The 13,985-nt window shown below is 37.6% G+C and overlaps 2 protein-coding genes and 1 non-coding gene across 4 annotated transcripts; all 3 read right to left on the bottom strand.

Moving 5' to 3' along the window:
* Positions 1-361: 361 nt before the first annotated feature.
* Positions 362-557, bottom strand: LOC111807849 (U2 spliceosomal RNA). Its single transcript, XR_002816994.2, has one exon. It is a non-coding gene; the product is annotated as a U2 spliceosomal RNA (small nuclear RNA).
* Positions 558-1,191: 634 nt separating this feature from the next.
* Positions 1,192-4,299, bottom strand: LOC111807473 (blue-light photoreceptor PHR2). The gene is made up of 4 exons (XM_023693213.2): positions 3,213-4,299; positions 2,029-2,258; positions 1,879-1,950; positions 1,192-1,738 (listed from the first exon to the last, which is right to left on the bottom strand). The coding sequence occupies exons 1-4, from the start codon at positions 4,146-4,148 to the stop codon at positions 1,654-1,656; spliced, it is 1,323 nt and encodes a 440-aa protein (XP_023548981.2). The 5' UTR covers positions 4,149-4,299; the 3' UTR covers positions 1,192-1,653.
* A 2,523-nt stretch (positions 4,300-6,822) lies between these two features.
* On the bottom strand, positions 6,823-13,112 carry LOC111807468 (poly [ADP-ribose] polymerase 2). Of its 2 annotated transcripts, XM_023693206.2 has the most exons (18): positions 12,955-13,109; positions 12,567-12,858; positions 12,111-12,232; positions 11,897-11,978; positions 11,182-11,417; positions 10,968-11,094; positions 10,745-10,800; positions 10,406-10,479; positions 10,203-10,249; positions 10,069-10,118; positions 9,767-9,829; positions 9,168-9,248; positions 8,748-8,858; positions 8,594-8,669; positions 8,361-8,503; positions 7,767-7,840; positions 7,436-7,541; positions 6,823-7,064 (listed from the first exon to the last, which is right to left on the bottom strand). In XM_023693206.2, the coding sequence occupies exons 1-18, from the start codon at positions 13,036-13,038 to the stop codon at positions 6,972-6,974; spliced, it is 1,917 nt and encodes a 638-aa protein (XP_023548974.2). In that variant the 5' UTR covers positions 13,039-13,109; the 3' UTR covers positions 6,823-6,971. The 2 variants fall into 2 exon arrangements, 1 of the variants encoding a protein (XP_023548974.2); XR_015423132.1 differs by lacking the exon at positions 6,823-7,064 and having other exon boundaries at positions 7,517-7,541; positions 8,307-8,503; positions 12,955-13,112.
* Positions 13,113-13,985: the final 873 nt, after the last annotated feature.

Below are 13,985 nucleotides of genomic sequence, written 5' to 3'. Positions count from 1 at the left end.
TTCTCGAACTTACTTTTTGTTCTCCTCTTCTCCTCCCTCAACACGTGTTTTGTTCTCCTCCTTAACAGAACTTACTTTTTGTTCTCCTCTTGTTTTGTATTTCCATTGGGAGAACTATTGTGTTCTCCCATTGTGGGATCTCCCATAAACGTTTAAGCCCAACTTTAACTAGTCTAATTTAAAGAATTAAAATGGAATTTATCATGTAAATAAAGCTCTTATCTATCAAAACTAGTCCTAAAATAAAAATGCCTGATTCAGAATTTATCACATAATAAAATTAAATTTAGACGACGGAATAAAATTAAATTTAGACGACAAAAATTATTTAGTTGAGTAAAAACTTTAGGATTAAGGTATGAAGGGGTGCGCCAGGCCCAAGCTTTAGTGCAACGCATGGGCGACGCTCGAGAGCCCCAGTAGCAAGCTACTGTAGTGGACCCTCCCCCTTGAAAAATTAATTTAATATCATGTGGGCCGATGGCCCACGTATCAGATATTAAACTGATAAGAACAGATACTACACTTGATCTTAGCCAAAAGGCCGAGAAAGGTATGCATTGCTCAGCCTTCCACCAGCGTTTTTATAGCCTCCTTTTCTCTCCATTTTCTGGAACTAATCGATGTGGGACAAAGTCCTCTGAATATTCCTTCATATTTTGCATTCTGCAATCGCCCCTCAAATTACATGCCCTCCTTTTTATTTTAGAAGCCCTTTGATCACTGTGACAACTACATAAATTCATAGATCGTGGTTTGAAATTCAATCTCATATGGTATGATTTGCATAAAGATTCAAGCTCTCAATCTTTCATCACATAGTTCCTTCTCTCCATGTTCTTTTTTCATTCCTAGTTTGAGATAAAATTGATCATCTTAGTTTGTACAAGAAAAATAGAAATTAAAAAAAATGTGAATATTCAACTTTTTAAGACCTTATGTGGTCTATAAAAATTTAAGATTTTCGACTAGTTTATTTGAAGAGTTAGGTGTCACAATCTCACTGTTACGGCAACGAGACAACAATTGTATAACACTTATTCTAACCCAGAAATCAAATCAATCGTGAGAAATTCAGAGTTCACGAACAATATTTGAGATAAATGTTTTGGAAACGTTAGCAATAAAATACGTTGAAAACAATTTGGAAAAAAAAAAAAAAAAAAAACAATGTTATAAGCTAAAAACGAGTAAGCAACAACAACAAATGTGATTGCATATAATCTAGGTAGAAAAAGTGACAATTAGTCATATCCCCTTATAGTACACTTTAGGCATTTTAGCCCTAACGGGTGTAGACATTATTTTAGTGAACAGTCATACACCTCCATATGGACACAATATGAAATAGTAAAGACCTACCTAAGATGAAAGCATGTAAAAAAGGGTTTGGAACAGGCATACATCCATGGACAACACGTTGTTGTCTATGGACAAGCATGATCGGACATCCGACATGCGGCCATAGACAACACGTTTTGGGCAAGCATGATTGTGACACTAGGCGCGGTCTTCTAAGCAAACGGGACAAGGGTCAAGGCAGCCGTGCAGCTGGTATATCAAAGACAACATTTACAAAGGCAATGTAGGGGTTATTGGAAAGATAAAGAAATGACACTACAACATGAGGATATGCCTGCTTTTGAACTCTCCCTAAGCAAGGGCGGCCGTGGAAGCCGTGGCTGGAGAAGGATTAGGCTGTTGTTTCTTTGTTGAATTGCATTTCTTGGTAATGAATCTGCAATAGATCAACAATTGGGTGTGCATTAATATAGTGTTTCAAGAATAAAACCACAAGGATTGCTCATTAGCTCACACCAACTGATCAGCTTTCAATGCAGAAATGTACAGATTTAGATGCATAGATTTGGGCCTTACCTGAAGAAGTCCCTCCATAACAACTCAAACATCGCCCAGTTTGTTCCAGTGTCATAGCCACCATCATTCTTCCTGTTAGCACACATAAGAAGATCTTCTCAACAACTAATGTGCCTCAAAAGGAAGATGAAAGAGGTGGGGGATGTGCACCTGGAAACAGTTTTGTTTAACTCGTCGAACACCGAGCGAGGTGAAATGCAACCCGTGGTTAGCCATGGAGAGATTTTGTTTGAAAAGGTAGCACCATATATGCTACTTTGAGCACCGTTGTTCGTTGTGTTCGGTCGTTGGGCTCGGCACTCAGCTGCATATGTTTTAAGCCTATGAAGTGCTTCAGTCTCCCCTCCCACTTGAGGAGTATTAGGAGCTAGCCATCCTTCCTATATGAAGAAGTTAACAATGTTGAGATATTTCAAGAAGCCTCTCATGATTTATTCCCAATTTTGAGTTAGTCTGTTGTTTCCACACTCTTATAAATAATGTTTCGTTCCTCCCTCCAACCGATGTGAGATCTCACAATCCACCCTCCTTGGGGGCCCAACATCCTCGCTAGCACACCACCCGATGTCTGGCTCTGATACCATTTATAACAGCTCAAGCCCACCACTAGCATATATTGTCCACTTTGGTTCGTTACATATTGTCGTCAGCCTCACGGTTTTAAAACGCATCTACTAGGGAGAGGTTTTTACACCCTTATAAGGAATGCTTGTTCCCCTCCTCAACGATCTCACAATCCACCCTCCTTGGGGGTCCAGCGTCCTCGGTGGCACACCACCCGACGTCTAGCTCTAACACCATTTGTAACAGCTCAAGCCCACCATTAGTAGATAATGTCCACTTTGGCCCGTTACGTATCGTCATGAACCTCACAGTTTTAAAATCCGTCTACTAGAGAGAGGTTTCCACACCCTTATGAAAAATGTTTCATTCCCCTCTCTAACCGACGTAGGATCCAATGCCTCTTACACAATTCAAAAGTTGTACCTACTCCCAACCAAGAAACCATAGCCCAAACAGCACAGTGGAAGGTCAATCATGATGCAACTAAATGCCAAACGAACCCGAGAAAGACAATCACAATGTAACATTTTGAGTAAAAAATAAGATACTAAATGAGTTTATCTAATGTTCTTCTCATTCAACCAACCAAGAACTTCCGGGTTGAAATTAAAGATCAACTATTAAATCATCAAGCGTTATTGAAATCAACTTCTCCTGGCAGTAACAAGATTACCCAAATGAACAAAACAGCACAACAATCCCAAAACAAAACGAAATTCAAGCAGCTATGAACAACAAGACCAAGAACAAGAACAAGAACAAGAACAAACCTTAGACATAGCCACAGGTTGATTGAGATTCAAATCAGACAAAGAAGGAATGTCCCCTGGCTCAACATCACCACGAGAAGGCAAGCCCTTCATCTTATCCAAACCTTCAATCGTCTTCCTCACACTTAATCCTTGAATTTTCTCTTTAAATTCATCATGGCTCGACGGCATATCCTCTATTTTAAACGGAATATCATCAATATGATACAAAGTGCTTCCCCAAAAGTACTTCACCTCAACATTCTCTTCCTTCATCGCACACTCAACCCTCTCCTCTGTCTCCATTTCGTCCTCCAAAACCTCGTAATGAGCATACACTGCATCAGCCCCAATTTCCTTAGCCAATTCAACAAGAACAGTTTCAGGTTTCCCAATTCGAACAACAAGATTAGAGCCTCTCGCCTGGAGATTCTTCCGCAAATCCGAGACCGATTCAATAACAAACGTGGCTGACGACGATTTACCGTAATCTCTCGGATCGAAACAGTAAACAGGCAAGACGGACATGGAATCGTTATTAGCGGAGTTTAGGCATTCGTTATCGTGGAGCCGTAGATCGTTACGGAACCAAACGATGGTAGCTCGACGAAATCCGGCGCCATTGGAGGGCTGTGAGGGGCGGCGAGGGCCTAAAGAAAAAGGGATTTGAAGTGGATTCGCAGAAATGGTGGATTTGAGAGAGATTTTTGGGGGGCAGAGAGAAGAACAGGAAATGGGTAAGCGAGCAAGCGAAAAAGCTTGAGTGGGAACTTCATCCCTCTTAGGCCGCCGAGAAAACAACCCAGAAAATTTGGTTTGGTCGAGAAAACTGGCCGTTGACTGAGACAGAGCGAGAGAAGCGACGGCGAGTTGCGGCGAGTGAACTGGAACGGCCGGCGTTCGATCCTCCGATGAGTTGGGTTCGGAATTTTCGATCACGTTGGAGCTAAGATCCATGATTGTAGCTTGATTTTGATGAGAGCTTCAACAATTTTGCATCGCTCGCTGCGTGTGAGGCGATTTGGTGGGAGTTGGTGGAGTGAGCATTCTTAATTTGAATGTCTTAAAAAAGTACGGCTGCGCTTGTCGCTGGTGAACATCGGCCGTCGCGTTGATATTTAAATTTATATTCCAAAATTTTTAATTTAGGTTATTCAATTTATTTAAATAATAACAAATAAAATAAGTATTTAACAATCTACTAATTTTAGCTTTACATATTTGACCTTGACCTTGCGGGGTAATAGTTCAAGCCCACCACTAGCACATATTATCTTATTTAGAGTTTACCTTTGAAGCCTCCCCTCAAGATTTTTAAAACATGTCTACTAAACAAAGGTTTTCACACCCTTATAAAAAAAAAATGTTTCGTTCTCTTTTTCAACCGACGTGGTATCTCGCAATCCACCTCTTAGAGGTCCAGCGTCCTCGCTGTCACTCGTTTCCCTTTTCAATTGACGTGGGACCCCACAATCCACCCTTTCTAGGGCTAGCATCCTTACTAGCACACCATCACGTGTCCACCTCCTTCAGGTCTCAACCTCCTCGCAGACACATCGCCTAGTGTCTAGCTTTGATACCATTTGTAACAGCCAAAGTTCACCATTAGTAGATATTGTCCGCTTTGACCCGTTATGTATCGTCGTCAGCCACATAGTTAAAACGTGTATATTAAGGAGATGTTTTCACACTCTTATACAAAATGTTCGTTTCACTCTCCTACCGATGAGGAGTTTCTCGATTCTTCTTGACTACAGGCTCGGACTTAATTTATTTTATAAAAGTATATTAGAACAAATAAACTAATAATAATAAATAATAAATAATAAATTACCTTGCATGAAGAAGCAAAGTTGGGCGGAAGGCATGGAAGGTGAGAAAAAGGTGAGGAAGGCATGTTGGAGAAGGGGAGCACGTGCAAATGGGTTAGAAATGGCTGAGCTTGCACGTGCCCTGCTTCTCCAGCAAGAACTTCCTCACCCACTTGGTCCACAACAAAGCTATGAAGAAGAAGGAAGAAGAAAGGATTGGATATTTATAAATAAACCTTTAGGGTTTGAAGAGAGAGAGAAATAGGATGGAGAAAAAATGTTTGGCATGGCATGCCATACCCATCATTATTATCATATTTATAAGTAATGCAACAAATTCAATTCATTTCCTTCGTCTCGTTTTTTCGTATTTGAATTTAGTTTCTATATAATTCCTGAAATACCCAAGCGCACCGCTAGCAGATATCATCCTCTTTAAACTTTCCCTTTTGAGCTTCTCCTCAAGATTCTAAAACGCGTCTAGGGAAAGGTTTCCACACCCTTACAAAGGTGGAAAGTTTTTTTTATTGTACTTCTTTTAGGGTTTGCGTGTATGGTATGATATGAGAAAGTTTTTTATTATTACGAAGGAATTAGTTCCGAAAAATTAATGATATTTAACATATTGTTAGATGATATATTATTAAAAAAATAGTTAAAATTAAAAGAAAAATAGTTAAAATTAAAAGAAAAATAGTATAAACACTATATAAGAGTAGTACGAAAACGCTTACGGAAAGTTAAAAGGGTATTGTTGTAATTTTGAAAAAATAAAAGGCGTATTTTTTTTAATTTAGGAAGAATGGGATAGATTGAGAGTGAGGTAAGAGTGGAATGTAGAGGGAGACTTTTGAAGGACAAGCGTGTTGGGTTTTACAAAGGGACATGTTTTGGTTGTAAGAGAAATAAATGCTTTGTTGCGAAGGAACAAACAACGTTGTTTATTGTTTTCTACAAGCAAAGTTTCATGAACATGTTTCACTTTTTATAGAGGAGAAGAACAGCGACAGAACTAAAAAAGGGCCGTACTTGTTATGTTGTATGTGTTGTATTGTGTTGTGTTGGGTTTCAAATCTTGGTCCCTCCGATTCATTGCATTCTACAACAATAATGGGTTGCTTGTTGCCCATTCATACATCATTCCTCCCTCTGCATTTTCCTTTTTCTCTTGTTTCGCAAAAAGAATAGTGAAGTGTTCCATTTTGCTTACCTCGTTATGTTCCTATGATTCGAGGTTAAAATTTTGAGTAAGCTTATTACGTTACATCGTGAAGTAGAAAAATTCAAACTGGTAAGAACGTCTTGCCTCTCGGTAAAGTTCTAATTTTTGGCATTATGGTTAGTAAATTTCCTTTCCTTGGTTGAGCATGAAACATGTTATTTACACTAACTCGTAATTTAACTTAGCAATTGTGAGATCCCACATCGATTGAATAGGAACACAAAATATTCCTTAGTGTGAAATATTTTTCCTAATAGATGTGTTTTGAAACTGGAAGGCTGACGGCGATATGTAACGAGCCAAAGTGAACAATATCTGTTAGTGGTAGGTTTGGGCTGTTACAATAGTATTGAAGCTAGACACCAGATGATGTGCTAGCGAGGAGGCTGACCCTACATCAATTGGAGAGGGGAACAAAGCATTTCTTGGTGTAAAAACTTCTCCCTGCTAGACACGTTTTAAAATCGTGAGGCTAATGACAATACTAACGGGCTAAAACAGACAATATCTGCTAGCGGTGGGCTAGAGACGTGTCGATTAGGATTAGGGTTAAAAGGAAATGGTATGAACTAAAATTTGAAAACTTGGTGGGAGGAGATAGAGAGACAAGATCTTTATTTCTTCTTTTAACTTATATTACATCACATAGATTACTTTCTGCTCCCCTAATCACTCACCATAAGATAGCGTCACTGACCGAAGGATGGGACACTGGCAGATAGAAATGGGCAATGCCCGTGCTGCCCGTCAGCGTTTAAAATTGAAAGTCACTTGAAGAACATAGCGCATCCTAATTTGATCCACATTGTACACTATATACTCATTATACAATAAGGCACCCTGAGAGAAGAATCAGAGACCACGATTTAGGCTAACATTTGCCGATAATCAATTAACGATGTGAAAGATAAAAGAAACTGATTTTCGTACGAAACATGGTAAACTAATCTGTACTGAAAAGAGAAAATGTAACGGCCCAAGTCCACCGCTAGTAAACATTATCCGTTTTGACCCGTTATGTATCGTCGTTAGCCAAACGGTTTTTAAAATGTTATGCTAGGGAGAGGTTCCACACCCTTATAAAGGAATGCTTCGCTCCCCTCTCCAACCGAGGTGGGATCTCACAATCCACTCCCCCTTGGGGCCCAACGTCTTTACGATGCTGATAATATTTGCTAGCGGTGGGCTTGGGCTATTACAAAAAGCTATACCTTACGATGTTGATCCTGTTTTGGTTTTCCCAAGGGAACGACAATGCCATCATCAAGCGTAACAGCTTCGGAGGGGTTCGGTTCAGTTTGTCCAACTCCTTTTGTGCTGTAATATTAGGCATTATGTTATGACTGGCTATCTTTAAATTAAGCAAATGTGACCATGGGTTTAGTTTTATCTAAGACGTCAGTCTCATAACTAGGAGGCAAGTGAAAACATGAAACTTATAAATGAGAGAACTAAGGGCCTTTTTTGTTACCCATTTCTTGTTTTTACTTCAAAATTTCAGAGAACAAGAAACAACGTAGAGATTTCAGACAGGCAACAAACCTCAGCTTCCCCTCGGGCAACTTGTCAGCATCGTAGTTTGCGTCTAGAAGTTCAACCATGTCGCCGAGCGCAACCTAGAGATTTCGAAGCAAACAATTTTAGTACATTTAATCATGACAATGAAAGGCAAACGCAATCTTCATGGTAAGGATAAATGATAAATAAACTTAACATGACTACTAAGAATGGGGTAAGCATAATTACTGGAACTCAAATCACATTTCCAGAGCCAACATTTCAATCGGCATATGATCTGAGCCTCTTTGGAGCTGTTACCAACTTCCAAATAGCCATAAAAGAAAAACATGACATCCAAAAGCCAGGAGCTCAAACAGATTACAGGTTAACATGATGCATAAACTCAACCTTCCATATGTTTCGTTGAGGATTGTTGGGAGAGATTCCCACATCGGCTAATTAAGGGGATGATCATGAGTTTATAAGTAAGGAATACATCTCCATTTTTTGGTATATGAGGTCTTTTGGAGAAATCAAAAGTAAAGTTACGAGAGCTTATGTTGAAAGTGGACAATATCATACCATTGTAGAAATTCGTGATTCCTAATATGTTTTAGTAGTAAGATGAAGAACAACCTCACATAAAAGCAGAACGCCTGTTGTGGCGGCATTAGATGCATAACAATAGTTTGCACTTTTTGAGAACATATCAGCAAAGTAGACCCCCTTCCCGAACATATAACCTGTTACAGGTGCTTCAGGTGGAGCTATGCGTAAACCTGGTAAGATGTTCAATTTGCATTGATCATTCTGTGGTTAGATGAGCAACCACAAATGAAAGTCAAGTAATCAAACTAAAAAATGAAGACCTTGGGACAGAATGCCAGTCCAATTTGTAAGCCGAGAACCATGCCACAAGAGCTTCCTGTTCTTTGTATTCGAAAACTATTCACAGTGTAAAAGAAAATAATTAATAAATAGGATTAAGTCTTTTACTAACAGAGGAAAGTAAATGCCAAGCACCTTCTTGAAACGCTCATTTTCTCCATCTCTTGATAACTTAAATATTTGAACAATATCAACAGTATACTTTGAATGTGTTTTTGCATGTGTATTCTGTGCATACTTTGAAACCTGAAAACAAAATAAAAGTAGTAAAGAAACCAAAGGCTTGTTTTTCTGCCAGAGCAAATAATGATGAATGCCAGAGGAACCCTATCTTATTGTTGGGAGAGGAGTCCCACTAGGAGTTGGTGATGGGTTTATAAGTAAGGAATACATCTCCAGTGGTATGAGGTCTTTTGGAGAAACCAAAAGTAAGTCATAAGAGCTTATGCTCAAAGTGGACGATATCATACCACTATGGAGGTTCGTGATTCCTAATACCCTATTAATTCATCCAAAATTAAAAAATAAACAAACAAATTGAAATACAATCATTACCATAGAGAATTCCTCAGAATCAACTTCAACTGGTGACAGTTCACAATGAAGACGTTGGTAATGAAAAGACAAGGGGTCCTCCTGTAATAACGACAGAACAAGACCGTAAACACAACCGAGCAATAGAATCAGCTGGCTAGTCTTCAACAAGTCCTAGATCTAGAATATATCAAAAGATGTTATACTTCAATAAAAACAGATATAATCAGGACGTAGCAATTTCTAAAGGTCAAGAATACTAAACTATTGGTTTATGTTCATAAGAAACAAAATTTTATTAGATAAGAATATGCATCATTGAAATAGCAGTATAAAAGACTTAGAATGTCAAAATTATAACTTGTGCCTCATCATGAAACAAGAAACATGTGCTTAATAAAAAAGCATGAGGAGTTTGAGAAACTCATTTCAGCTACAAATTGCAAATATAAGAAAGGCCTCTTGATGCGGTTATTCTTGTAGTTCAGTTGACATGGGTATTAACCAAGGCAGGAGAAGGAAAGATGTCGGAATATGCTTCATTCTTCAAATGTGATATTTCACAAAAGTTTTAACATGCATTGCTATGTTGAAAGAAAACAAGTACCCAACAGTAATACCTGGATACTATTAACATCCTCCAACAATTTTGTGGCTAGCTCAATTTCACCCAACGCCTCAACCTTCAAGTCAATATGTAACAGTCATTTAGATACATGAACGAGGTAAAAATCGACATGAAATTTTTGTTATAATTCAAGATCATGCAGCAAAAGATGATCGATTAGCAGGTAAATATTTAAATGCTCCTTTCAACATAGTTTTCATTTAGCTCATTATTTAGTTATATCATTTTGGGAATATCTAGATAGTGGAAAGCCAAGAGTAACGACAGATACTTCAAAGGAAAAGTGAACACTACCATTTCCAACTTGCTTTTCAATTTTTGAGGGGTATCAATTACAAATTCCCCTGTCATCATAAATTTCACATTGGTTCAGTTGTTAATTCAGATCAAGGCAATATGTGATTATGAGAAGGACGGAGAGGACTCACGCATATTCTTAAATCCAAAGTCGTGTGGAATTACGGTGTAAAATTCCCTGCCAGAAACATGTGCAGCACCTTTTAATCCAGAACTCAGAACTTAATTAAAAAAATCAGGGTGTATAATTGGAAGAATTGTTTTACTCTTTGAGGTTTTGAGAATATTGAACATGCGTAGATGAGAAACCACAGAGCATCAGGTGCAAACTTACCCACTTAGTTGCTCAAGTTGACTCCTGTTTGACTGGCTAATCACATCAGCAATCCTTTTCAAGACCTCATAACCCTAAATAAATAGGGACAGCATATAAATTCAAAAGTTCCAAGTTCAACATTCAGAAATAAAAAAGACAGGTCGCCATATCTCATATAGGTTATATGAATAAGAGCTTTCTCTCAGTGTTCGTAACTTAATATGAATAAGCTTAACCTTCATTTTCAAGCAGATTTCCAGTTCCAACAATATAGAAAAATGCCCTACATATCTAACAAACTCAGGAACCCTGTTGAAACATATGCAAATGAGAAATTTCAACAGATCAAGTACTTGCCTTTAAAATTGTAGATTTACTCAGCTTTCCAAGTGGCAACTTTTCAGCATTGTACCCTATAAAATACAAGTTCCATTTTTTAAAAGTTGATTTTTGTCTCTTCACGTGGTTGCACACAAATGAATCCATTCAAAAGAACTCTTAAAACAGATCACTTAATGAAACATTAAATTTTTTCATATTTAATATTAACCTGATACATAGGAGGGAAAAATTCACTGACCTATTTCCATCATCTGTTGCTTCATCATATTCATGTTGCTAATGAGAGAGATGAACTTTGCAATGCGTGGCTCAAGTTGTGTTTCACGAGGTTGAACCTCTGAAGTAGATCCACGTTTCTCGTTGACCTAAAGTCGACAATGGAGTCATAGGAAGCAAAATATGGACGCTATTTCCATTTGGGTACAGAGGTCATTTTTTCATATAGAACTTACTGATAATTCTTTTTCATTTTTGCTGTAGTCCATCTCCAACCAGGTATAACTCTTTGGGCGACAAATAAACTCTTTTCTGTTCGACCAATAATTCTTGGTTTTAGAAAAGAATTTTTGCTCGAATTCTCGTATTGCCCTTTCTTTTGATGTGTAAGGACCTAGTTTATCGTCTTGTCCCTTCACACCTACTCTTCCCCACCTGGAGTAAACCATGTAAGAATCACCACCATCAGATTCTGCAAAGGATGGAAATTCCAGCATTTAGTGTATCATATTCAAAAAGATGAAATTCCAAAACTAAATAAAAAAAGCCTTCATCGGATATGTCATATCTTTTTCAACAATAGAACCAGTTAAGCTTAAAGCCTTATCTATTTTCCCTCCTGGAAATAAAATGCAGACCACATTCTCTGATTGGAAAGTTTTACAAAATCTACACCAAAGAAGTAAAACTCTCCTTTGTGATCAGCTGCATGAATTTTGTTTGAACTATTTATCCACTCATAACCCCAAAAATTTTACAATCACTATCGGTTGTTTATCCAAGTGGTCCAGCATTTCCATTTCTAATTTTCAAATGTTTTTGTTCAACCCAGGTCAAATATACCGGAAGACTGTCAGTGTCATCCCTCCTCAGACTCCAGGCACACCACATTTACTATTAAATCAAAATCGAGTCAAGTAAACGATGTTCATCAAAGGGATAGAAGTTTACCAAGTGCTTGAATCACATAAAACTTGTTATTGTTGAATCCAACATTAGTCTGATTCAACATGGCATCGTAGATTTCATCACCCTGCAAATCAATAATTGCTGTTCATGCTTAGAAAACTAAACAATGTGTTGAAAGGCAAGATGTGTGTTTCGACATCGACTTACTTACCAATTAGTCAGAGCTATGCATTTCTACTGAACTATTTGGACTTACCACTTGTAGAACATGATACTGTGCCTTGATATGATCTGGAAGCCACTGATCCAGTACTGCTGAACCCTTTTTGGTCGCTGTAACAATCTTCTCCTTGGTGACAACATTTCCATCCTTACATGCTGTGAACAAACCACGGAAAACAAATATTCCCTAATTGAATGATATATACTGATAATGACCGGTGTTTCTAAAAGATTATCCACTTTCAACCCTCTATTTTCGACACTCCTGATACATTTACAACTCAAGCTCATAATTAACAATTTCTAGGTCTTCCTGATTGAAATCTCCTTCCAAGTTCAACTTACTAAATTAGCTTCTAACCACAAGTTTCGCGCCATTTTCTTCGCTAACTAATCTAGAAACGCCAATAGAAATTAACAATGAACCAAACACAATCGATTCTTGACAATATAAAAAAATTCACTCCAATCAAGATATAATTCCATATACCGTCAGTTTCATCTTCCGCTTCTTCCTCTTTCTTTTTCTCACAATCATCACAAATCCTTTTCAGCAACTCCTTCTTTGAACCAGTGGAAGCAATGCCACGACGAACCGCCTCATCTCGCAGTTGCTGTACATTCATTTCCCGTAACTTCTCCACATCTCTGATTAAGTCACTTCCGTCCGAGTTTCTAGCATCTTCCGAGTCCCTCCCCCTCTTTTTCCTATCGGTCGCAGCAGCATCCTTACCTTTCAACGACTTTTCCTCATCGCGAATGGCGGATTCTAGTCGAAGAACCTGTATAAACAAAAACAAACACGAAAATCGTGGTCAACGGAAGCTAGAGAAGAATACGATTCGAACAAAATGAGAGTAAGGATTCAGATTGAAAACCAGAGCAGGCTTAGTTCCAGAGGTATCAAGACCACGTTGAGCCAGTTGAGTCCGGAGTTCGTCCACTCTGAGCTTGTTCGCCATTTTCACAGGTATGAGCTGTGACAGTACCGGAGAGGAGTTTTTATAGTAAACGCCCACGCAAGGACATTTGCAGAAAATTCATGGACACAGAGAAAGTTAGTTGAATTTGTCTTGAAATGAGAAATATAGCACTGAAACTGTAGCGAAAAGACAAAATTGCCCCTAGGTGAAATAACAAAATATATAAATTTTTAATTAGTACGGGTCGATGGTAAAATAGAAAAAAAAAAAAAAAAAAAAAAAAAAAACTCTTCTTTCATAGACCGTTATTTGTCTTATCTATGTAACACAATTTTCGAAAAAAATATATATAGGAAAATAAAACTTTGGAAACTTTTTTTTTTAGAGAAATTTGAGAGTGAATTTATTTCGTAAGGTAGGGGTATTTTTGTCTATGTAGAATTTGAGGTGGTTATTTTCCTAATTTTAAGAATGGAGGTGTATTTTTCCAGAATGTTGGAGGAAGAGTCCTTAAGAAGCTGAGAATAATTCTTCGTTGGGGAATGTAAGGATGATATTGGCATTTTAATTTTCAAAGAGTGCGGGACACGATTTTGTTCTCCTTTATGACGATGAGAACACGTTCAAATGGAGGAAGTTACCATTTTGACCTTTTGCCACAATTTTTCTATAGTTTAATTTCTTAAATATTAGTAATAATTATAATATAAAAGGTTGATTTTAACCTTTAATTTTTTTCTTTTTAATTGAAGTATTGTCAATTAGTTAATTAATTATATATCAATTAATTTTTTTTAATAATATCAAGAACAAATTATAATTTAATACACTAATTTCCATTTTCAACCCACTTATCATATACACGTTTTTTTTTTTTTTTTTTTTGAACTCGTCTCTATATCTATCTATGTGTGCAGTATATATATATACACACTTTTAATAAAGCGCCTATGTCAATAGGTACCGTTAAAAGTCAATATTTTTAT

This window comes from Cucurbita pepo, chromosome 12 (genome assembly GCF_057944985.1).
Source record: "Cucurbita pepo subsp. pepo isolate OVF chromosome 12, ASM5794498v1, whole genome shotgun sequence".
Classification (NCBI taxonomy): domain Eukaryota; kingdom Viridiplantae; phylum Streptophyta; class Magnoliopsida; order Cucurbitales; family Cucurbitaceae; genus Cucurbita; species Cucurbita pepo.
Note: the sequence above shows the minus strand (reverse complement) of the source record. Positions and strands in the feature narration are given on the sequence as shown.